General features: G+C 47.7%; 2 protein-coding genes and 2 pseudogenes across 2 annotated transcripts; 2 read left to right on the forward strand and 2 right to left on the reverse strand.

Annotated features, from left to right (window-relative positions):
- The first annotated feature begins 1,017 nt into the window (after positions 1 to 1,017).
- Positions 1,018 to 7,930, forward strand: LOC149337584 (uncharacterized). The gene is made up of 4 exons (XM_089554464.1): positions 1,018 to 1,238; positions 2,063 to 2,253; positions 7,216 to 7,437; positions 7,641 to 7,930. Exons 1-4 carry the CDS (start codon positions 1,225 to 1,227, stop codon positions 7,928 to 7,930), a joined length of 717 nt encoding a protein of 238 aa, XP_089410590.1. The 5' UTR covers positions 1,018 to 1,224.
- On the forward strand, positions 2,600 to 6,285 carry LOC149337585 (uncharacterized; annotated as a pseudogene).
- A 1,023-nt stretch (positions 7,931 to 8,953) lies between the features above and the next one.
- LOC149337586 (uncharacterized) lies at positions 8,954 to 21,673 on the reverse strand. Its single transcript, XM_089554465.1, has 3 exons — positions 21,206 to 21,673; positions 9,965 to 10,176; positions 8,954 to 9,368 (listed from the first exon to the last, which is right to left on the reverse strand). Exons 1-3 carry the CDS (start codon positions 21,671 to 21,673, stop codon positions 8,954 to 8,956), a joined length of 1,095 nt encoding a protein of 364 aa, XP_089410591.1.
- On the reverse strand, positions 11,869 to 17,623 carry LOC149337587 (uncharacterized; annotated as a pseudogene).
- Positions 21,674 to 23,391: the final 1,718 nt, after the last annotated feature.

Genomic DNA, 23,391 nt, shown 5'->3' on the forward strand with positions numbered 1-23,391 from the left:
TACAAGGGTTATTCCTAAGCTAGCTTCGGTCAAAGATACCTTGAAGGACAGTGGCGCCACCAGATTATTGCTTTGGTTTGACCGCGTTAAGTAATGCTTTCGCACTAAAGCATTTCAACTGGCGACACACCGCTCAGCGAAACATAGCTGCAACACACACAATTCACAAAAAAAGAGCACAATGGGCGCTGCAGAAACGATAACATAAAATGTAAAAATAAAGTATAAGTAATGATATTACCTACAGACATAGAATGAGGATATACGGCTCGCAATGGTATGCCGTAATCATATTAAATGGTATAAAAACCGCAAATCTTAGAAAAGGAAGAAAAACAATGAGCAGCCGCAATAACGGTACCCCATGCATATATACGTACTAGAAACACATAAATGATTGTCAGGACACTGGGGAGCACAATCTGAGGTAAACATGACAGAATTTGTAAAAGCAATAGAGAGCTTAGGATAGCTTACGTAGACATACGCAAGAGCATAGCGGACGCTATAAAATAGCGTCATTCATACTGCGCATGCGCCAAAAGCTGTTTCAAATCAAGGTTTTGCAAACGTTCGCATTGGGCACGCTGTTTTTCGAATTTAGTGTGCGTGCTCTTGCTTGCTCTAGGAAAAATAGCGCTGTCAACATGGAAGGGCCCACGTCGCACGCTTCGGACAGAGTTCGTCAACGTTATTAAGTTTTTAGGCATATTAATTGCCTTTAAATGAAACATGTGATATTCGCTTTGCCTCCCCTCGCTGACAGCTGAACGAATGAGTGATAAACTTGCCCTATTTCGGACTCTGTGTAACGATTCTGCCGTTCCCAGCCTTAACAAAACGCTGACTGTGGATTGGCTTGCTTTGGATTTTTACGCCAAGGTAGTCGTAGCCTTGCCAAAAGTAGCCGTTTCGGTGGTCAGCTGGCCCACGACCGGTCGTGGCTGGCCCGTCGCAGTGCTTGTAGCACGTGTTGGTGCTGACATCGTTCTCGTGCTTTGTGAAGTGGCAGCGCAGAAATATCCCGCTCCTCGCCTGTGTATTGTATTCGCAGACGATTTAGCGTTACTCAGAGAAGTGAACGCACAAAATATATTCAAGGACCCCACACAGTGGTAAACCATTTTGAAGAATGTGCATTTCGCCAGTGGGAAGGTATTCTCTGTCCGGGCCTTGCGAGAAAGGGTCACCCTTCACCTAGCCTAGGTCATTGCAAACGACATAATGAACCTGCGCAAGTAAGTTGCCGATTTCATGATGCAATGCTTATACTCTACCATGCTTCCAGTTCAGTAGGTGCACGCCGCTCCTGAAGCTCTGAACTACGGCCACTTTTCCACTGCTTACTACATCGCTTCAACAACGGCGTGATCAAGGTGCCCACTGTGCGATGAACTGTTTACTGCCGCTTTCCCATTTCCCAAACCGAAGTTATTCGTCGAAAGAACTCTTGTCCGTGGTTATTAACCCTTTCAAGTGCTCTGTACGCAATTGTGTAGATTCGGGAAGCGGTTTTTCTCGATCTTTGGTGTACCCAACACCGACTCTTGCGTCAGGAAAACTTAGCACGCCTAACTTAGCAGATAGGATGCTCTGTAATGGTAGCGAATACAGCAAATATTTCATAAAACGTTGGGTTTGGCAGCTTATCTTCTGCCATTTTCTTGCAGGCAGATTGTGCAACCAGTAATATCATTTTTTTATCTTGTTTACTTTTTTTTTCCTGAACATATCCTTTGAATTTGGAAAAAGATCCACCATACGGAAAGTGTTTATTACATAAATTGTGTGATTTCTACTTTTTCTTAGTATACTAACAGTTTATAATCAATTTTCTGCATGTGCCTAAAAAAACTTCTGGTTTTCTGCTAGAAAAAAATTGTGTTTCGTGACGCCTGGGTACACTGTTTGTAATGATAACAAACGAAACTTAGCCAAAACAAAAAATGGCTGCTGAAAGCCTTGAATCAGGTGTGAAGTGTGCGTAGATGGTGCTCACACATTTTTCTCTGTATGACTTAGCAAGTTTATTTTGTACTGTAATAAGTCAGAATGCTCACAGGTCAGGTACAGCAGACGAGTATGAAGAGAAGGAGAGGATCCTGCAGGAGATCTGTGACCAAGCAAGAGAATTTGGGCGCATGTTTAAACACTGCAAGGCACCAGCAGCTGCAAGCAAAACTTTTGCTACAGGAGTGCAAGACAATGCGTGCGCCGCTGCTGCGGGGGTGTCAGCACATCACAGTGACTCCTGTAAGAATGCATCGATTTCTATTTCTGTTCTCCTGCTGAGCATCATTTTGCTAAGCATGATGTAAGCGAAAGCCATTTTGCTTTAATGCGGTAGATAGACATTGTGCACTGGACTAAATAAACAACAAGGAAATAAAAGTTACATATAAAAATAAAAAAAGGTTAGCTGAGGTTTAGCGCTGATTAAACCGGGCAAGCTGCGTAAGCAAGCAGCAACTGTTTTGCCCGCGGCGAAAGCGGGTATTTATTCCCCGTTTCTCTCCCGCTTCCTCTCTCCTCTCCCCATATTCCGACACTTGCGTCGAGAGCGCGCGACTAGGTGCGCGGCAGCGGCGGGGGCGCAGCGATGGTGCTGCCGCCTGGTGGCGCGCGGCTGGAATGGTTGCTATGGTAAGAGGGCTCCATCTGTTTGACCTCGCTGCAGCTGAAGGTCAACCGTGGCCACAGCCGGGAGCTACGCGACGGGTGGAAACCTGGCGCAGTATTACTGACGCAATAAAAATAAAACTGGATGGAAGTATGGAGCGTTCTCCATTTGGTGGTGTAGATTGCTATTGCGAAAGCAATACCGCTAGCACTTTTCTGCCGTCGGTGGAGGTCGTTCCTTCGCTCCGGCGCAGCTGCGGCGCACGACCACGTGATAGCGTGACGTCACGACCAGAGGAGAGCAGGGGCCGCAACTCGTCTCCTCGGCCGTAGTCGTTCCTTCGCTCGGCGCGGCGGCTACCACGTGACGGCCTCCTCGGCTCGCCGCGTGAGGGCGCTCTCTAGGAGAGGATAAACGGGGCGCTGCAGGCGCGCTCCGCTTAGACATGTCTGATGAGTTGTAAAAGGCGTCGCTGGAGCGACGTGCTGCGCGCAAACGCCGGCGCCGTGCCGAGGAGACAGATGAAGAAAGGCAAGAACGGTTGGCTAAGCAACGCGCCTACGCCGCAGAATGGCGAGCCCGGCGGCGTTCTACAAGTTCAGTGAGCGAGAGTAGTTTCATGGACTCTCTGGATGCCGAAGAATCGTCTATGAGTAGTGCAGAGCGATATTGTCAGTGGACAACGAAGAAGACAGTGCTGTGCTCGTGCAATGAGCGCGAAGAGGACGAAGTGTGATCTGTGCGCCGTTGGCCGGCAGTGGTTCGACTGAGCTGCTGTGAGCTGCTGTCAGCATTCCTCAGTGACTACTCCTTGTGTGCCTACATTTACGTAACATCTCTTGGTGGAGGTGCGGGGTACGAGCCGCCATGCCGCTGACCCGACGAGCCGACGAGCCGACGAGCCGATCCGTCGAGATAGCTACCGACGCGCCTGCCACGCCAACTGTAATCCTAGCCCACCCTCGAGATCCGGGCACATCCTGCGGGACCGATGGCGTGGACGTCGAAGACTGGCTCTCCCTGTACGAGCGTGTGAGTACGCACAACAGGTGGGACCCCACGATGAAGTTGGCCAACGTCATTTTCTACTTGACGGGCACCGCAAGGGTCTGGTTCGAGACCCACGAGGAAGAACTGACCAGTTGGGACCTGTGCAAGCAGAAGCTTGCCGAATTGTTCGGTAAGCCATTCGGACGTCAGCTGGCTGCGAAGAAGGAGCTTGCATGCCGCGCACAATCGTCAACAGAGTCATATGTGTCCTATATTTAGGACATTTTAGCCCTCTGCATGAAAGTTGATTCCGCCATGTCAGAGAGTGACAAAGTCGGTCACGTTCTCAAGGGAATTGCAGACGACGCCTTCAACTCGCTGGTGTACAAGGACTGTGGAACGGTTGAAGCCATCTTAAAAGAATGCCGCCGGTTTGAACAAGCGAAAAGCCGCCGTATTTCCCCTCAGTTCACGCGGTTGCCGAACACGGCGGCAACGTCGTCCTGCGTAGACTCATCCCAACCGTGCTCCCTGCCAACATCCGACAGCCTGACACGACTTGTACGCCGAGAACTAGAGGCAGTGTCTCCCACAATTTCCCAATTATCGGTACCGGACAATGCCCCTGCAGTATCCCTTATGCAGGCTGTTGTTCGACAAGAATTCGCCAATCTCGGGATCCGACCTGTATGCTCCATTAGTTGCCCAGATGCTCGTAATGTGTCTCCCGTGCTCGGTGTCCGACATCCGTACCACACTCGCCGCAGCCGCAACCCGGATGAGTGGAGAACACCTGACGACAGGCCCATCTGTTTTAACTGCTCCCGAGTTGGTCACATCTCCCGACACTGCCGAAGCCGTCCGTCCTCGACCTACCGCCGCTATCCTGATTCTTTCTATCCCCGCCGCTCGTCGTCGCCCCATGAACCACAGCTCGCAAGCTCCGACGCTCAGGCCCCTCCAACTAACCGCTCGTCGTCTCCTTACCGTCGTCGATCTCCATCGCCCCAAACTCGCCGCCCATCATCTCCTGGCCCGTATGCTCGATCCCGTTCGGAAAACTGATGGCTGCAGCGTCTGGAGGTGATGCTGCTCCGACGACCGACCTTGGAAATCCTCCTTTGACTCTACATGCCCGACGGAATATACTTAGCGTCGACGTGGACGGAGTCCCTGTTACCGCTCTCAACGACACGGGAGCGCACGTCTCCGTTATGAATGCCTGTCTACGCCGTCGCCTAAGGAAAGTGCTCACTCCTGCCCGCTCCGCTGTTGTTGGTGTCGCCGATGGCGGTACTTCCGCTGTCGTTGGAATGTGCACAGCCCGTGTGTCAATCGCCGGCCGCCATACTTCGGTTCTCTTCACTGTCCTCGAACACTGCTCTCATGACCTCATCCTTGGCCTTGACTTTCTTTCCGAACATTCTGCCCTCATTGATTGCGCCACAAGTGTCGTTCAGCTCGCCCTACCTTTTAACGAGGAGCCACCGGCTCCAGTTGTCCATCGCCTATGTACCGTGGATTTTGTCCGCCTGAACCCCGAAGCCGTCACTTACGTATCATTCTCTTCCGTCCCACCAGTTCCCGATGGCCAATACGTCGTTACTCCAGCCCTTGATGTGCCTCTCACACGGAGTGTTGCCCTCGCACATACAGTGGTCACTATGTTTGCCAATCGAGCGTCCCTTCCGATCCTCAACTTTTCATCGCACGTTCAGCCGCTTCCACAAGGCATGTCGCTCGCCACGCTGTGCCCTGCTTCCGACTGCGTTGTATCAGCTGTCACCGGCTGTGTACCTCCCTCGCCGAAATGCCCCGAGTCCGACGTGACACCATGTGACCAATACGCAAAAATGATTGCCCCTGACCTCTTACCAGCCCAAACTCACGACCTCAGGTGTCTTCTTTCCTCATTTCACGACATCTTTGACTTCGACAGCCGCCATTTGGCTCGGACCTCTGTGGTTACGCATCGCATTAACACCGGTGACGCCGCTCCTATCTACAGACGTCCGTATAGGGTCTCCAGTGCAGAACGGAACATCATTCAGCAGGAGGTGGACAAAATGCTTACCAAAGACATTATAGAGCCCTCGTCGAGTCCTTGGGCCTCACCAGTTGTCCTAGTTAAAAAGAAAGACGGGAGCTGGCGCTTTTGCGTTGATTATCGGCACCTTAACCGCATTACGAAAAAGGACGTGTATCCTCTCCCCAGAATTGACGACGCTTTGGATTGCCTTCACGGAGCCAAATTTTTCTCTTCCATCGACCTTCGATCCGGCTATTGGCAAATTGCTGTAGATGACCAAGACCGTGAAAAGACTGCATTCGTCACACCAGACGGCTTATATCAGTTCAAAGTTATGCCGTTCGGTCTCTGCAATGCGCCAGCTACCTTCGAGAGAATGATGGACTCTTTGCTTCGAGGATTTAAATGGGTTACATGCCTGTGTTACCTGGACGACGTCGTGGTTTTTTCGCCCTCATTTTCCACGCACCTCGAACGACTGATGAGCATTCTTTCTGTCTTCCGTAAAGCCGGGCTGCAGCTCAACTCGTCGAAATGCCAATTCGCTCGTCGCCAACTGACCATCCTTGGACATCTAGTCGATGCCTCGGGTGTCCGCCCGGACCCTGCTAAAGTTCAAGCTGTCAAAGACTTCCCTCCTCCGTGACGCAATCGCTCAAGCAACCTCGGCCCGCGAAATCGCCCGCGACCGTCTCACCGCCTCCCAGGCCTACCAGAAGTCAGTTTACGACCGCCGACATCGCCCAGTACACTACACGCCAGGATCACTCGTCCTCGTTTGGTATCCCTCTCGCCGTGTCGGCCTTTCAGAGAAACTCCTACATCAGTATAAGGGCCCTTATCGCGTGCTCCGTCAGGTGACCGACGTGACTTATGAGATTGCCCCCCTCGACCCTCCGTCGTCATCCACCCCCCCCCCCCCCCCCTACCACTGACGTTGTTCACGTGGTTCGCCTCAAGCCATACCGTGCACCTGCTCCGTCTTCCACTTAGCATCGGGACGATGCTTTCGCCGCCGGGAGTTGTGTCAGTGGACAACGAAGAAGACAGTGCTGTGCTCGTGCAATGAGCGCGAAGAGGACGAAGTGTGATCTGTGCGCCGTTGGCCGGCAGTGGTTCGACTGAGCTGCTGTGAGCTGCTGTCAGCATTCCTCAGTGACTACTCCTTGTGTGCCTACATTTACGTAACAATATAATTACCACAGAAGAAAGTAATTACCAGTGTTCAGACTAAGAGTCACTACTTTACGGACCACCAAAGCGCGTTCATTGGAATAAACACAGTAGAAACCACGTTGTGACGAGAGTAAATCCTTTAGTTGCACAAAAGGCGAAGCCATGCGAAACCACCAGCAGAGCCAAGCGCAGCCAGGGAGCTATTGTTTTCGCAATCACTCAGGCTTAGCAGAGCTAAGCCACAGCTAATTTTTTAAAAGGTGTGTTTAAATCAATCCTATGCCAGCACTTGGTGTGTAGCAAGTGGCAAGGGTCATGACGTATTTGTGATGAAATGCAGTGTATTGCAAAACACCCGTTAAGTGGTGTACAAAGCGTTCACGTTTTCTCCTCTTTTTAGACCCAACGCCATCTGGGACAATCAACAACACTCCCGAAACTGCATCATATTTGCTGCAACAAATGTACAAGGGCAGTGAAGGTGCCGAAGACGAATATATCAGCACTGATGCTGACAACTTTCAGAGCGCAGAGCAAATACCTTGTGCAATTGCTGTAACAACACAGGAACAGCAGCAAACTGAGGAACGTGAGCCTACATCTACGGCTGAAATGAAGAGAACAAAGGACACTTTTCCGTTTAGCTGTATCATGCCAGGTTGAATATTCAAACAGTGTCATCAGTAGATCAGTTTGTGCTACTCGCACATGTTAAATTCTTTTGCGAACTGGCAAACGTGGATCTGTCTTCCTCTCTTGCTTTGGTTTCGGTTATTTGATGCATTGTCACACATTAATTTAATTTTGGGAAGTATGCTTTTACAGGAAAACGGAAGCCAAAGGCAGCGGGTGACGAAAATTATGAGTTTTTGGAAAAAAGATGGAGCTACGAAAAGGCGCTCAAGGAGAAAGACGTCCAGCAGGAGAAGGAACGCTCAGCACTTGAAAAGGTGCGCCTCGAAATGAAACAGAGACGCTGGGCGAAGAAGCAAGAACTGAAGGCCTTAAAAACTGAAGAGGAATTCAAGCTGCGCGAGCTAGAATTGGACGCTGGTGCCACTGAACTGAAAGACAGAAACAAAATGAGGTCAACAGTGCAAGTCAACGAGCACTAGCAAACATGTTGAATGTGATTTCACCGAAATTGTACAAAGAGTAATATCAAAAGAGGTTAAAATAGTTATTTTACAGCACTACATGCTTTTAACTGCATCCATCAGAACTCACCTATACAAATTGAATGCAAAAAATTCGCTGTGGTTTAGCTCGGTTCAGCCCGGTAATTGTGAAAGCAATATCCGTACCTACGCCATGGTACAGCTGGTAGTGTAGCTGGTGGTGGTGCTTGTGGTTAGACTTTTGGTGATGCATCGGTTATCCAATCCACTCCAAACCAATCCAATCTCATCCAATCCAATCAAATCGTATCTATTCCAATGCAATTCAATCCAATTCAAACCACTCCAGTGCAATCCAATCCAATCCACTCCTATCCAATCCAATGTAATCTACTCTAATCTTATGTAATATTATCTAATCTATTGTTATCCAATTCAATCCAGTCCAATCCAGTCCAATCCAATCTAATATAATCCAATCTAATCCAATCTAATGCAATCAAGGTCAAATGAAGGTCAATGGTGGTCCCCGCCGCGGCACGGCAAAGGCGTGAAAGTGCAAGTAATATTGCTTTCGCAATAAAAATGAACATGTCACTGATCCTTGAAGTGCGACGAATTTGGTCTATATATGTCACTGCAAGCTGAATGAGCACTTCCAGCAGCCAATGCATGCCAAAGCCGCTTCTTGCATATTATAGCCCACTGCGGCTGCTCAGTAGTTATAATGATCAGTGGCTGACTCCTAGAATGCAAGCACAGTCCTCTAATATGTACTGTACAATAGGAGTGCATATTAAGGAACCTCAGGGAGTCTAAATTTACCCGGAGGCCTCCATATTCTTCACCGTCCTCATAGTTCAAGTGGCTTCGGGAAGTTACACGCCAAAAACAAGATGAGCACACTATTAATACTGAGACAGCACATTTAGTTCACATACGAAAAACAGGGACTTAAAGTCAAACAAGCACTGTGCACGATTAAAAAAAAGTTCATTTAGTAAGCCTCACCATTTTTATCTATGACTGCATTGGGTGAAGGTAATCAAAGAGGCATGATGGCTGCAAGTAAAAGTAGTTAGAGACTTGGTTACCATACATGCAAGCATGGCAGTGTGTAAGAATGACGGCTACCCTGATCCTAGGTACAGCCTGCGAAAGCAGCCTCTGATTTTTTTTTTTGAAATGAAGAAAAGCAAACTGGGAAATTACTTTCCCCAATCCCCATTCTACGGCCTGCCTAACTCTACTCATGGTAGCATTGAAGTTTTCTTGAGCAGTTGTGAGCCGTGCACTTCCATATGGTTTCATCAGAAGCGGTAGCAGGGGATACGCACGGTTCCCATATATCACTGCATCATTTCCAGGAACCAGCTCCTGAAGTGTCTCGTAAAGTTTGCTTTCACTCAAGGTTCCTGAAACGAAAAAAAAAAAACTAGTGCATACCATACTCTGTAATGTCACAAAAACAATGTGCACAGCAGCGCATCTGCAGACAGAATAGTTTATTATAATACTTGACAAAGAAAACGAAGCTGGCAGTGTGCGCTTGTGTCCTGTTCAGATGTCCCAAGGCGTCGATCCTCTGCCTAGCAGATTACCTCTACCGCACATAGCCATTACGTAACATTTGGCTGCGTAATTTAGAAGACGAAGCTGAGAGTGGAACGAGACTAAACGCTCGTGCAAGGCCAGCGGCCACTAAATCATCTCATAGAGGTATCTTGTCTAATTCTTCGGTTGGCCGTCATGTAATAAGATCATTGCATATAGATCGGAGTAAAAAGAATGTTGAGTTATACACACGCCATATTTTCTTTGTTTTCAATGTAATGAGGTAACGAACAGAGGAAAATAGAAGAACGTAAAGGCAGGCAGGTTAACCAGATGACACCCAGTATGCTACCTGACACACAGGAAGAGGAAACAAAGGAAGGTGAAACAAAGAGGAATAAATCATGACACGACAGACATGTGCAAAACTGAGACGCAATAATCATACTGATATGGATTTCTTTATGACAGTGCAACTTATCAATATCATGCCTGCTACCTGGACATTGCCCGTCAAGCTCACAGATGAGCCCATTGGGGCACATGAGGGCTTTGTATTTTAGTGCGTGGACTCTCTTGTGCCCAGAGAAGTACACTATTTGACCTCCTGACGGGCGACATATGGGCCGTGCTGTTCCGTCAATAAATGCCCAGCAGTTGTCCTGGGGGGCACCCTTCAAGTGAACCGCCTAAAATAACTTAGAGACAGTCAGATGGGGTTAAGCTTATCTACTCCTTTATGAACTTCAAGGAGTCTGATGTTAGTGTTCGCTACCGCGCCGTAGGCCAACGTTCGCCTACGAACGATGCACCTCACCCGCGGAAGAAAGCTCATTTTGGAGCGTCGTGGACGTGCCCCACCATCTAGTTTGCGAGCTCAACAATTGCTCTTTCGGTTGCAGCCTTGGTTTCAGTGTTTTGACATGAGGGGGCGCCGTTAAAAATAAAACTTTGAACAGCCGCAGCAGCGTCAGCCGGAGAAAATGGAGTCCCCATCTCTGCGCGCTCCTCGAAAGCGAAAGCTGACACCGTGCACGTTGGCTGGTTTCGGTTTCGGTTTTTGCGACGAAAGCAGCGGTTATTAGTCGAGCAATGATGTAGAAATGTCGGATTTCTGTTTCGACAGGAATACTTCGCCTCAGGTGCCTGGAACGTCAGCACGTACTTGCATGTACTATCAGCGTCAAATGAAACGCGAACAAAACAACTGAAACGCGAGCACAAAAAATCAAGCATATTAGAGGCTGGAGGTGAAATACAGGCGTGGGCTATTAACATTTCAGAAGAGCGGTCTTTTCGGCTTCAATGGCAAAATCAACTGCTCATGTATTTTGCCTCCCTAGTATAATATCTACGAGTTGTGCTGTTCGCGTTTCAATTGGCTTGTTCGCGTTTCAATTGACGCTGATAGTAAGTTCTGTTTTCGTTCGCTGTGTGTTTTCTGCGGTGCATGCGGTTTGTAATTGATGACAGTGGTTTATTTCTGTGCTTCAGGGTCTTCACAACGCATGGCGAAGACCGTTTGCCAAATGCTCAAGGTTGCCTTGCGCTTTTCAACCAAGACGACAGCCACATGTCCATATTGGCACATCGCTGCGGAGCGGCGCTCGGGAGATTTGCTCGACCTCGACTTTTTTTTATGCTTTCACGGTGGAAGTGATGGACCGTGTGCGAAAGCACTAATAAGTATGCATGGATGAAGATTTTGGACAAGCAAACATATGCCCTGCGTGACGGCTCATGGGAACGCGTGAATCTGTTGGAGATGTTGAAGTTCATTGGAATCATCATATACATTGGAATTGTTGACCTGCCGCGAATGTATTTCTACTGAAATAGCGGGATAATCTATTTGTGGTGTTCGCGGGTGCCGGAAAGTAAGAAGCGATAGAACACTGCGTAGTACTTTATTGGGCAACAGCTGAGATGCGTTCTCCCGCGACGCTCATGCAGATGCTCGCTTTTGTAGAGCCACTGCTGACGTCACTTGGCGCGTCATCACGAGTCTCACACAGCTCACACAGAACGCCGGCACGCGTCTCACTCGCCTCAAACAGAACGCCGGCACGCGTCTCACTCGCCTCAAACAGAACGCCGGCACGCGTCACTTCCTCCACCGTAATTTGGAGAGTCACGATGGCTGGTATCGGTCAGGCGGCTTCCTGACTCGCTGAGGGTACCGCCTCGTAGGGGTGTTTCCGCTGAGCACGGGTGCAGGGCTAGTTGCGGAGACAGCGTTTGATGAGGGTGGCGGACAATCTGAAGGTTCTGGATAACAGATGTCGGTCTCCTCCCCCACCGCAAATGTTGACGGCGTGTTCGCAGCTGAGGCTCGTAGCAAATGGTCCTTGTGTCGCCTCCACATGCGGGATCCGTGGGTGTCAGCACCTTGACCTCGTACGACACTGGCCCGGTACGCTGCACGATAGTTGCTTTGAGCCATCTTGGTCCACTCCTGAAAATGCGCACCAAAACCTGTTCATTCACTTGAAACGCAGTATGATCAGCACTTCGCAGCATCGCTTGCTGAAACTGGCTTGCTCCGGCTGTACGCGACTGGGCGGGCTTTAAAGCGTCCAAACCAGTGCGCAGCTCACGACCAAGGAAAAGATAAGATGGTGTCTGAAGTGTCGTCGCATGCGGTGTGTTCCGATATGCCATCAGGAACTTAGATAATGTTTCTTCAAGGCTTTCTGTTGCTGGGCCTTTGCGTAAGGAGTTTTTTACCGTCGGCACAACCCTTTCAGCCAGCCCATTGCTGCTGGGGGGATAGGCAGAAGTGAAAACTTGCCGAACGGCGTGCTCTTTCATGAACGCTTGGAGCTCGGATGATGTGAACTGTGGGCCGTTATCACTTACAACAGTCTCCGGCGCGCCGTATCGAGCGTACTAATCACGTAATCTTGCTATGGTGGCTTGCGCGGACGCACATGTCATGACGTACACCTCAGGCCATTTTGAATGCGTGTCTACAGCCACTAGCAGCATACGATTACGGAATGGGCATGCAAAGTCAATATGGACACGTGACCATGGACGCGTAGGCCACGACCATGGGTGCAATGGCGCCTTTTTTGACATGTTGCGCTGCTGCAGGCATGGCATGCAGTGTCTCACTAGATTTTCGAGATATTTGTCCACAGATGGCCACCATACGTAGCTTCGGGCGAGTTCCTTGCTTCGCACGATACCGGCATGTCCCTGGTGTAGCTCCTCCAAAGCTGGAATTTGTAGCTTTGGTGGCACGACCACACGCATTCCATGCATCAGGCACCCTTCGTGTATGGTCAGTTCACTGCGTCTGTCAAAGTATGGTTTCATCAATTTATCAACATGCGATGGCCACCCTCTCTTGGTCAAGGTCAAGACTAGGCTGAGAACAGGATCACGAGCTGTGTGGCGCGCGATGTCTTTGCTTGTCGCAGGAAGAGATGCCAAGCGAAGCGCATAAAATGCCTCACTCGTGTTGTCCTCACCGTCCGTTATTCCCAACGGAAGTCGCGAAAAACAATCCGCGTCCATATTTTCGGCAGACTTTCGGTAGAAAAGGTTATATTTGTAAGCTGAAAGCGTTACAGCCCACGTACCGTTGTAGTCTTGCGGCCGCTATAGCCGGGATACCGCTCTTCGGGCCAAGAATTTTTTCAAGCGGCTTATGGTCAGTGATTAACGTAAAATTCCGACCATAAATATAGAAATGAAATTTCTTGATGCCGAAAATTAGGGCAAGCGCCTCCTTTTCGACCTGGGTATAGTTCTGTTCAGCCTTTGATAGAGTCCTGGAAGCGTAAGCAATTGGTCTTACCGTGTTGTCTTTCATAACATACGATAACACGCCGCCGAGCCCGTACGCAGACGCATCGCACGACAGCTGCAGCGGTAGTGCCGGATCGTAGTGCGCAAGTACTTCGGCTGATGACAACACTGCTCTGATGGCTTGAAATGAGTCCTCGCATTTTCGGTCCCAGGACCAGGAGACGTCCTTCTCTAACAATCTGTAGAAGGGTTTTGCAAGCGTTGGCAGTTGTGGTGTAAACTTGCCATAGTAGTTAATGAGACCAAGTAGGAAACGCAGCTGTGCCACGTTAGTAGGCGCCGGGGCTTTCGGGAAAGCTTCAACGTTTTTGTTTATTGGCTTAACGCCAGTCTTACTGATAATATGTACAAGACACTGAAGACTTTCCTTGAAAAACTCGCATTTTTGGCTCTTGACTCTGACCACTTTTCGCGCTAGTGTTTGAAACACAGCTTCAACGTTTCTCAGGTGCTCTTCGGCAGTAGCTCCTGTCACAAGAATGTCGTCCAGATAACATATTACTCCTGGCAGTCCCTTCAGTACGTTATCTATAATACGCTGAAACAATGCAGGTGCTGAGGCGACTCCGAAGGGTAGCCTGTTTACAGCAAACAGCCCTTTATGTGCATTCAACGTGAGAAGCGTTTTAGAGTCCTCCGACATTTCTACTTGTAGGTAGGCTCTGTTCAGATCCAGCTTCGAAGAGTACCGCCCTCCGGCAAGTGCAGCTAGTATCTCATCAAGCCTAGGGAGAGGATACTGCTCTGTGTCTAGAACAGGGTTCAAAGTTGTCTTGTAATCTCCGCACACACGTATTGTCCTGTCCTTTTTAATAACTGGCACGATAGGTGTGGCAAACTCGCTAGTAGAAACTTGCGTAATGACGCCCATTTCCTCTAGCTTCCTTAGCTCTTCTTCCACTGCCGAACCTAGTGCGAAAGGCACGCTTCTAGCTTTGAGAAACTTAGGACGTTTTTCCTTAAGAAATAAGGTAGCTTGCTCACCTTCTATTTTGCCAAGGGTGTCGTCGAAAATGGTGCTATATTTGTCCTGGAGTACTTTCAGAGGCGTGTGGTAGCTTTCTTGGTTTGCATCGAGGTGCGAATCGTTGCATAGCTTGTGCAAACCGCAGATTTCGTCCCAGTACAAGCGCAAAGTTCCCAGCCACTCGCGTCCTAGAAGAGCTGGTCCGCCGTAATCTACGATGTACAACGGAAAGTCACCGACTTGATCCTTGTACATACCTTACAGCTGCTTTGAAGACGCCGCAGGGCTGGACAACTTCTCCTGTGTATTAGATTATGTATTCTCCTGAATTAGACTGGAGCTCAGGATGTCTTCCGTCTAGACCCAATTCTGCAGTAGGCAAAGAATTGTTAAATCTATGCAATTCATTTAGCTTATCCCAATTAGTGCTGCAGCCAACCCGTGGTAACAATGTTTTGGATTTATTATTGACTAACCAACCATCGGCAGCTTATTCTACCCTTGTAGTGCCCGGTATCAGTGATCACAGTTGTGTTTTAGCAGAAATGAACGTTCAGTATGTTAAACTTGAAGAATGTGGCAATCGGCGCATTTGCAGTTATCGAAAAGCAAATTTCCCCGAGATAGCCCGGGCACTTGAATCCTATGTCGATGTGTACGAAACATTGTCTGATTCACTCAGCGTTGATGAGCTGTGGCGCACACTGACAGCCAAACTTTTTGATTTGCGTGAGCAATATGTGCCGTCATGGGTGATGACAAAACGTCGCAGAAAAAGCAAGCCATGGTTTACAAAAGCGCTGCGCAGAGTCGTTGAAAAGAGGCAACAACTATATGCGCGCTTCAAAAGAAATCCGTCGGAAGATAACATGGATCACTTAAAAAAGATTACAAAAGATATGAATGCTTCGGTCAAAGAGGCTAAATGTACCTACTTTCAGTCTTTCGACATGAGTATCCAGGATCGCCCTAAAGAATTTTGGCAGTACATAAAAAAAAACAGAAAGGATGAATTGTCTATCCCACCACTCGATCACAACGGAAGTATCGTTCATGATAATCTGGAGAAAGCCAAGTGCTTTAACACGTTTTTTAGCTCAGTGTTTTCTGCTAAGGGCAGCAATAGCCCTGCCGGTTTTCGCCTGGCCTTGAACTGTACGGAACCTATGGAGAACATTGAATTTGATCAGCGAGGAATTGTGGCGCTCTTAGAACGCTTAAAAGATAACAGTGCCACCGGTCCGGACGGCTTACCCACGGTCCTGCTCTCTTCTTGCGCTTTTGCTTTGTCAAGGTACCTTCAAATTCTTTTCACAAAGTCATTACAGGACGGCTCTTTGCCTGATGAATGAAGGCTTGCTAATGTTGTACCTATACATAAATCGGGACCTAGGAATGTTGTTTCCAATTATCGACCAGTGTCCTTGACCAGTGTATTATGCAAAGTTTTAGAGCACGTGTTTTATACTAATATTATGAATCATCTTAGTATACATTCATTATTAAATACTGATCAGCATGGCTTTCGCAGTGGTTACTCGTTTGTGACCCAGCTTACCGAATTTGTACATGACCTGTCAAGTGCTTTGGATAAGGTATATTCTGTTGACTGTGTTTTTCTAGATTTTAAGAAGGCCTTTTACGTCGTATCACACTCCTTGTTAATAGAAAAATTATACTGGTACAACATAAATGAGACCGTTATTAGGTGGATAAAGGAATATTTGAGCCTTAGGCGTCAATGTGTTGTTGTCAACGGGAAACAGTCGCATGAGGTGGCTGTAACATCAGGGGTGCCCCAGGGATCCCTCTTGGGCCCATTACCGTTCATAATTTACATGAATGACATCTTTTCAGGTATTTCTTCATACATGCGTCTTTTTGCGGACGATTGTGTATTGTATAGAATTATTAACGATCAAAGTGACTGTGATGCATTACAACAGGATTTGTGTAAAGTGGCCCAGTGGTGTGAGAACTGGGGAATGCATATTAACTTACAAAAATCTGTACATATGTGATTCACTAAAAAGAAGGTTCCCCATATTTTCACTTATAACATAAATGATAGCAAACTGCTTTCAGTGTTGGAATTTAAATATCTTGGTGTATATTTCGTTACGTGGATTTGTCGCGTGGATTTCGTTACTGCCAAAGCCTGTCGTGTGTTAGGCTTCCTGCGACGTAACGCTAAACTTTTCCCCTTAAAGACTAAAGAACTGCTGTATAATACAAACGTTAGAAGCATACTTGAGTATGCTTGCACAGTCTGGGATCCGAAATCCTTTCTTGACATTCAAAAGCTAGAAAGAGTTCAGAATTTGGCTGTTCGTTTTTTTTTCAATAACTATGGGCGATATTTTAGTGTAACGAGCGCGAAAAAATCTTTAGGTTGGGACTCCCTTCAAAACCGTAGGAAAGTTCTGCGTTTAAAATTATTTCATAACATATTTCATTCTAGAACTGGAATAGACAAAACCAAATATATAGCCAACCCTGATTACGTGTGTTTACGAAGAGATCAACCACTTAAAGTTAAAGAATACGATGCCGGACTGACCTTTTTAAAATGTCTTTTTTCCCTAAAACGGTTTAGGAATGGAACAAGCTGCCCGAGGAAGTAGTGTCCATATTATCAAATGATTCATTTTCTTCGATACTCTGATATTTTTTATGTATAATAATTCCGTGTTCTTTCTATCTCATTGTTATCTTTTTTTGTAACCACCTCCATGAGGCAGCATTTGTGTACTTTTTGTTCAACCCCCCCACTGTAATGCCAGACAATGGCGCTGTGGGTATGATGATAAATAAATAAATAAAGTATGTTTTCAGTCCCAGTTCCGTCGGTTCGAGTCTCAAAGTCGGTCTAAGCCTCTTGAACTGTTGTCTTGATATTACAGACACCGTAGCGCCTGTGTCTAACTCCATTCGCAAAGGTACACCTTGAATTTTGACAGCGACGCTGATGCGACGCCGGGCTTTTTCAGACAGCGTCTGGAGGTTTCCCGTGTCGTCACTTTCAAGAGTGCGTATCCACTTCCTTGAACTCGTTGGCTTCTGCTTGCGACCACGGCAGGCACGCTGAACTTGCCCCTTCTTGCCGCAGTTCGTGCACTTATCGGCGATATGCGGACAGGCGCGGGAAAAGTGCTTGTCAGAGCCGCAGCGGTAACACTCGAAAGAATGCTTTCTTTTGGCTGCGTCTTCAGCGCTCATTTTGTGGAAGTCATCGACAGCTTCTCTAGCGTGCGCTTCCTCAACATTTTTCTTAGCTTCTTCCGAAGCAAGTGCGCGCTCAACGGCTTTTTGGAATGTCAGGGTTTTGTCTTCTGCAAATAATTATCGCTGAATGTCGGTGTGGAATAAACAGCACACAAACCTTTCACGAAGCGATTCGTCCAAAAAGGTACTGAATTCAAAGGTCTGAGCTAGTTTTCTGAGCTCGGCTACGTACTGTGCGATGCTTTCATGGTGCAGCTGACATCTTCTATGAAATTTTGCTCGCTCTCCGATTACAGACACTATCGGGGTGAAGTGATTGCGAAGAAATTCAGTTAGCTCCTTGAAAGTCTTTTCTTACGGCTTATCTGGTGCGGTTAGAGATTTCAAAAGGCTGTATGACTTCGGCCCAATGACGCTTAGCAAAGCATGCACCTTGAGGTCTTCTGGAACTTTGTTCACCGCGAAAAAGGAAGTTAGGCGTCCTTCGTAAGATAGCCAGTCACTCAGTTTCGTCGAAGGCTTCTACTTGACCAATCTGACTGGAGGCTGCCATCTCGGACGTCTTGTCGCCTTTCGTCGTAGGTGCGGTTGAATCCAGTGTTGCTCTTCAGACTGTTGCCTCGGTACTCCGTTGTCCAGCTTCAGCGCTCTTTTCTGCGTCTTGCCTTGCTTCCACAATTCCTGTTCGCCAGCTGTGGTGTTCGCGGGTACCGGCAAGTAAGAAGCTATAGAACACTGCGTAGTACTTTATTGGGCAACAGCTGAGATGCGTTCTCCCGCGACGCTCATGCAGGTGCTCGCTTTTGTAGAGCCACGGCTGACGTCACTTGGCGCGTCATCACGCGTCTCACACAGCTCACACAGACGCCGGCACGCGTCTCACTCGCCTCACACAGAACGCCGGCACGCCTCTCGCTCGCCTCACACAGAACGCCGGCATGCGTCTCACTCGGCTCGCCCAGAACGCCGGCACGCGTCACTATTCTCGCCTTCTGCCATAAAAAATCAATTCCCAAAATTGGTTTTTCGGTTTTCTGTTTGTTTTTTTCCACGTAACGGACTCGGATGATTCAGTGACGGCAGCATCTATTGGCAAGACTTGGATAGTGTCTTGGACTTTGAACCACATCGTTAAAACTTAATCCGTCCTGATGATTTGGAGCTTGCCTAGAATGCCTATATTGGTGAGCTGGCTTTCAGGGAACAGCTCATTCAAGAAATCTTCGGGTATGATGAGGTAAGCAGCGCTCGTCCTGTTCCCTTACTCGTCCGTGTCCCCGTTTTGGGCTGTCGTGTCTTTCACGAGGTAAAAGAAGTCCACGCCCTAGATCCTCCCATAGAAGCCATTCATCACCAACCGAAAAGTACTGAAAAAGAAGAAACTGGAAGCTCGGCTATCAGAGAACAACAGAGGAAGAAAGATTAAAACGTTATGTGAAGCACCTGTCAGTCTACCTCTGCCTCATATCTTCACCCCCGATTGCTCTTCAGAGTAGCACCGCATTCACGACCCCTGACTTCACCGGCCATGGAAAGTGCAATAATTTTTTCTCATAGCTGAAACTGGGAATGATGACAGCCATAAACAAGTGCAACAGTTTCTATATTCCAGTTTTCCTTTAATAAAGTTCTGGCTTAGTGCAGCCGGTAATATTTCTTTTCGGTATATATTTTTTCGTGTTTTTGGCAAATTTCACAAATAAATGTTCATGTACCTTTGCACAGACAACTTCATTCAGAGGTGTAACTAATAGGCTACAATTTTATGCATTGCAATATGTGCTGGGTGTGTTAGTTGTTGTGAAAAAAAAATTTCTTTCAGTAAAATCCAAATCGTCCATTTTTCCGGGGTAGCGAAAGAGTTTAACCTTGGTAACCAATGTAGACAAAAAAATTACGGTGAGTGGTAGACTGTAGAAAGAAAGACGGCAAGTACTGAGTATTGACAATTGAGTTAGTGAAGAGGCATGCAATGATGTCACACAAAGCTTGGTGAGCGCTACTATCGTCTGACACTTTGTCTTGCCCTGCACATCCACCACGTCACGTGAGATCCAGCTGAGATATCAGAACTGCTAGAGTGTTGACACAAAACCACATCCTCAGACCTCACGTAGGCAACAGTGCATATTGCGTCTTTTACACGACAGATTTGGTTTTGGTTTTCTGAGAGGCGCCGTAGCGGAGGGCTCCGGATAATTGCGAGCGCCTTTAACATGCACTGACATCACACAGTACACGGGCCTCTAGTTTTGCAAGATGCAATGAAAATGGGACACATTATCAGTTCTCCCGGGGCTACGTTTTAAGGAACAACACAGGAATAAGGGAGACCTGAGCTGTTATCGCCTGAGTCTATTTATTATAAAAAAACGAATCAAGCACTTTTCACAGTCTGCCCCGTCATGGTGGCTCAGTGGTTACGGCGCTCGGACCCGAAAGACGCGGGTTAGATCCCGGCCGCGGCGGCTGAATTTTGATGGAGGCGAAATTCTTGAGGGCTGTGTGCTGTGCGATGTCAGTGCACGTTAAAGAACCCCAGGTTGTCGAAATTTCCGTAGCCTTTCACTACGGCGTCCCTCATAGCCTGAGTTGCTTTGGGACGTTAAACCCCAATAAGCCAAACCAAAGTGAGGGGTCTGACTTCTGCAACTCATCCATTATATATAGGGTTGTTCGTTTTCGGGTAAAGCCCGATTTTACCTGATTTTTGCACCCCAAACGTGTTCCTAAAATATCGGGTAAAACTCGATTTTACCCGATTTCAGAAACAATTGTGCCCATGGAATTCCTGCGCCTCCAATTGGTGCGCAGGCGAGAGGCGGCCAAGGCGGCCGACAGACAGAAGAGACAGCGCCAAAATCTCCACAAAATGGGACTGCACTTTGAAACAGAACGTCCCAGACAAAGAAGAAAAGCAGTTGACATTGTGGAAACTGGGAGCCGTACTCGATTCGTTCCAGAAAGGGCTGCTGAAGGAGTCGTTTGATGACTACCGGCCTCTCTTTATCTCCGTGATGGACGATGTAGGCTCGCTTCGCGAGGAGTTTAACCAGTACTTGCTGGAAGCAAGCCCCACAAATGAAGGTGTTGAAGTGATGGACTATTGGAACGACGCAACTGTGCGTCTAATGGCAGCTAGCTAATGGCAGCTGTGACGTTGAGCGAACGTTCTCTCAGCTAAGGTACCTGCAGAGACCAGACAGGTCTCGGTTGGAACCCGAGATGTTGCGCATCCAGATGATTATGTATGTTAATAAGGACGTGTAGAACGTCGATGACCAGCCCTCGTGAAAAAAATGTTTATTTTCTCAAAACTGACCGTTGCCTCTCACTGCGAGTAATAATTAATTACCAAAGAAACGCCAAATTTTGCAATACTTTCTTGAAAGCAGCCCAAAATATAGCCCTAATTGTTACCCATCGGTTAGAACCAATCGAATAAATTATTAGTTTAAAAATTTAACCCGATAAAACCTGAATTTCGGAGTTTTTCCAGGAAAAACCCGATTTGTCCCCTATTATCAAGCCGAAAAATAGCGCCCGATTTTTACCCCCCGAATTTGAAAAAAAATATAAAACCCGAAAACGAATAACCCTAACTATATACTATGACTGCTGTTCACAGTTACATGTAAATTGTTTTCGTTTTCCTTCTACTCCGAATGTCACACGATAAGCAGAATAAAACAACAAAATGAAAAACTTACGTTGCTCATTTCTCTAAAATGAGACGAGGTCCGCCACTTGTGACAAAGCAGGTTGTCATGCAAGGATCGAAATCTCTGCTCAATGTGCCGCATTGTTTTGTTTGAAATGCTCGGTATCATTGGATAGCGGAAGCCAAAGAATTCCTGCAGATCGCACAGTCTGTTCGGGTAGGCCAATCGCCGCAAACAGGTGTACAGGGCTTCTTGCTCAGACAATCGCACTCCCAAAACGCTTGTTATGTACTCGGGCACTTCTAAAGCCTTTACAAGCGTCCGAAAGTCTGCCTTCTCGAACCTAAACTGCCTTCGCAACGTGCTGTCGGGCATAATGTCCAGGTTCAGGAGGTCATGCCTGGATGCATACAGTCGGCACTGCAGTTCACGCCCGCGCATCATTACGGCTTCGATGTCGTCACAGCATAAATATGCTATGCAGTAGGGGTCCGAAAGAATGCTAGTTTGCACCATGACGTTCTTAAAAACCTTGCTCGGTTCGGTAACCTAAAAAAATAAAAAAAACTAAGCCCTGCCTCGACTGCGCAGTGCGCAACTCATTTGGGGACGTCATGCAACCGGCTATCTACGTGATACGACTTGGATCAGCTTGGCCAATGCCTTGGCTAAGCAAGAAAATAATAATACAAAATGATTTTACATTATAAGATCACATGGCGCCACTGCGGCCTTGGCTATCGTTGCGTTCGGGTGGTTGTTCGATAAACTAGAAGTACTCTTGCGACTTCCACGATAACCTCCCGCTAAATGCTGGCATATAACGTACGTAAGCGCTCATACGCTATACTAAATTTCTCTAATAACTATAGTACTTCTCGAGGATGTCATTGTCCTCGAGGAAAGATTTTAGCGCAACGATCGCTCGTTGCTGTAGCGCATGCTTTGGCCATGGACCTAATACCTTTTGATGATTGAAACGCCTTTTATTAAAGGTGGTCAAGTCTCTGCTCAGTAGGGTCCTAAAGCTGTCATGCTCTGGCCAATTCTGTATCGGATGAGGTATATCTCCATCCTCGTGACCACTTGCACATCTTCGGTTGAATCTTTTCTTAATGCATGCTTCGGTGTGGGGAGCAAGCTTCCATGCAGACTCACCTTATGCAAAGCACCACACGACAAGACCTTGTCGGCGACGTTGGATGAAACGCTGAACGTGACCTGCGACGTAGAGCCGATCCGTACGAGGGCCTGCGTTACTTTTGGGTCGCCGAAGACAACGCTGGCAAGAGGCTCCGTATGAGGCTGGGAGCCACGCGGATTGAACACATTGACGAAGACGACCATTATGAATTGCGGCCGTCAGAACTGGACTCCAGCCGTCTGGAGCTCTAGGTGGACACGTACCTTTACCACGCTACACTGCTGTACTGGGCCAGGAATTAACTATTGTTGACGGTGAGCGAGAACCTTGCCGCTTCCGCTCTGAGCTGAAGCGTGACAGCTCCGATTGACACGTTTGCGGCAAAGGCTTCCAGCAAGACGCACGCATTGTATTTTATTAAAGAACAGCGCATCCAGCTACAGAAAGTAAATTAATGGGTGTAGCACTAAGATAGAGAAAGACAGTAGGGTTTGTGAGACGAGAGACACGAGGCAACATTTCATCTGAAAGCAGGAACAGGAATCGGATTTATGCAAGACCTGTATTGTACGAAGCGTATAACGGATGATTCTTTAGCCGAACTGCACGGATTCTAAAGAATGGTAAACTTCTCAGGAGACGGCCGACAATAAAGTGGCTCGGTGAGATTATCAAATCTCCGTATGTATCAAGGCTGCTGGTGGCACAGAACAAGGCTAAGTGGAGATCAGTAGGAGAGGCCTTTGTCCAGCCACGGACGTAGTTAGTCCTTTGATGATTAACAGGTCTCGCTTGGATTTGAGTGCATTGTCACAGAACATCGCAGCCCTCGCGTTCAGTCGTCCGAACAATGTCTCCAAACTTCGGCCCGCCTATAAGCCTGTCACTCTATTTGTGCACATTTCCAAACTTCTCCGAACCCGATATCCGGCCACCACCCTGTTGTGATATCCACCACAGGGTGGATATCCACCACCCTGGATATCCAGTGGATATCCACCCTCGATATCCACTACCCTGGATATCCAGGATATCCAGAGTGCTGGTGCGGCGGCACCAGCACTCTCAATTCATAATTCAGCTAAATAGA

The sequence above is a fragment of the Amblyomma mixtum genome, chromosome 7, assembly GCF_055824585.1.
Source record: "Amblyomma mixtum isolate Tamu chromosome 7, ASM5582458v1, whole genome shotgun sequence".
Lineage (NCBI taxonomy): Eukaryota > Metazoa > Arthropoda > Arachnida > Ixodida > Ixodidae > Amblyomma > Amblyomma mixtum.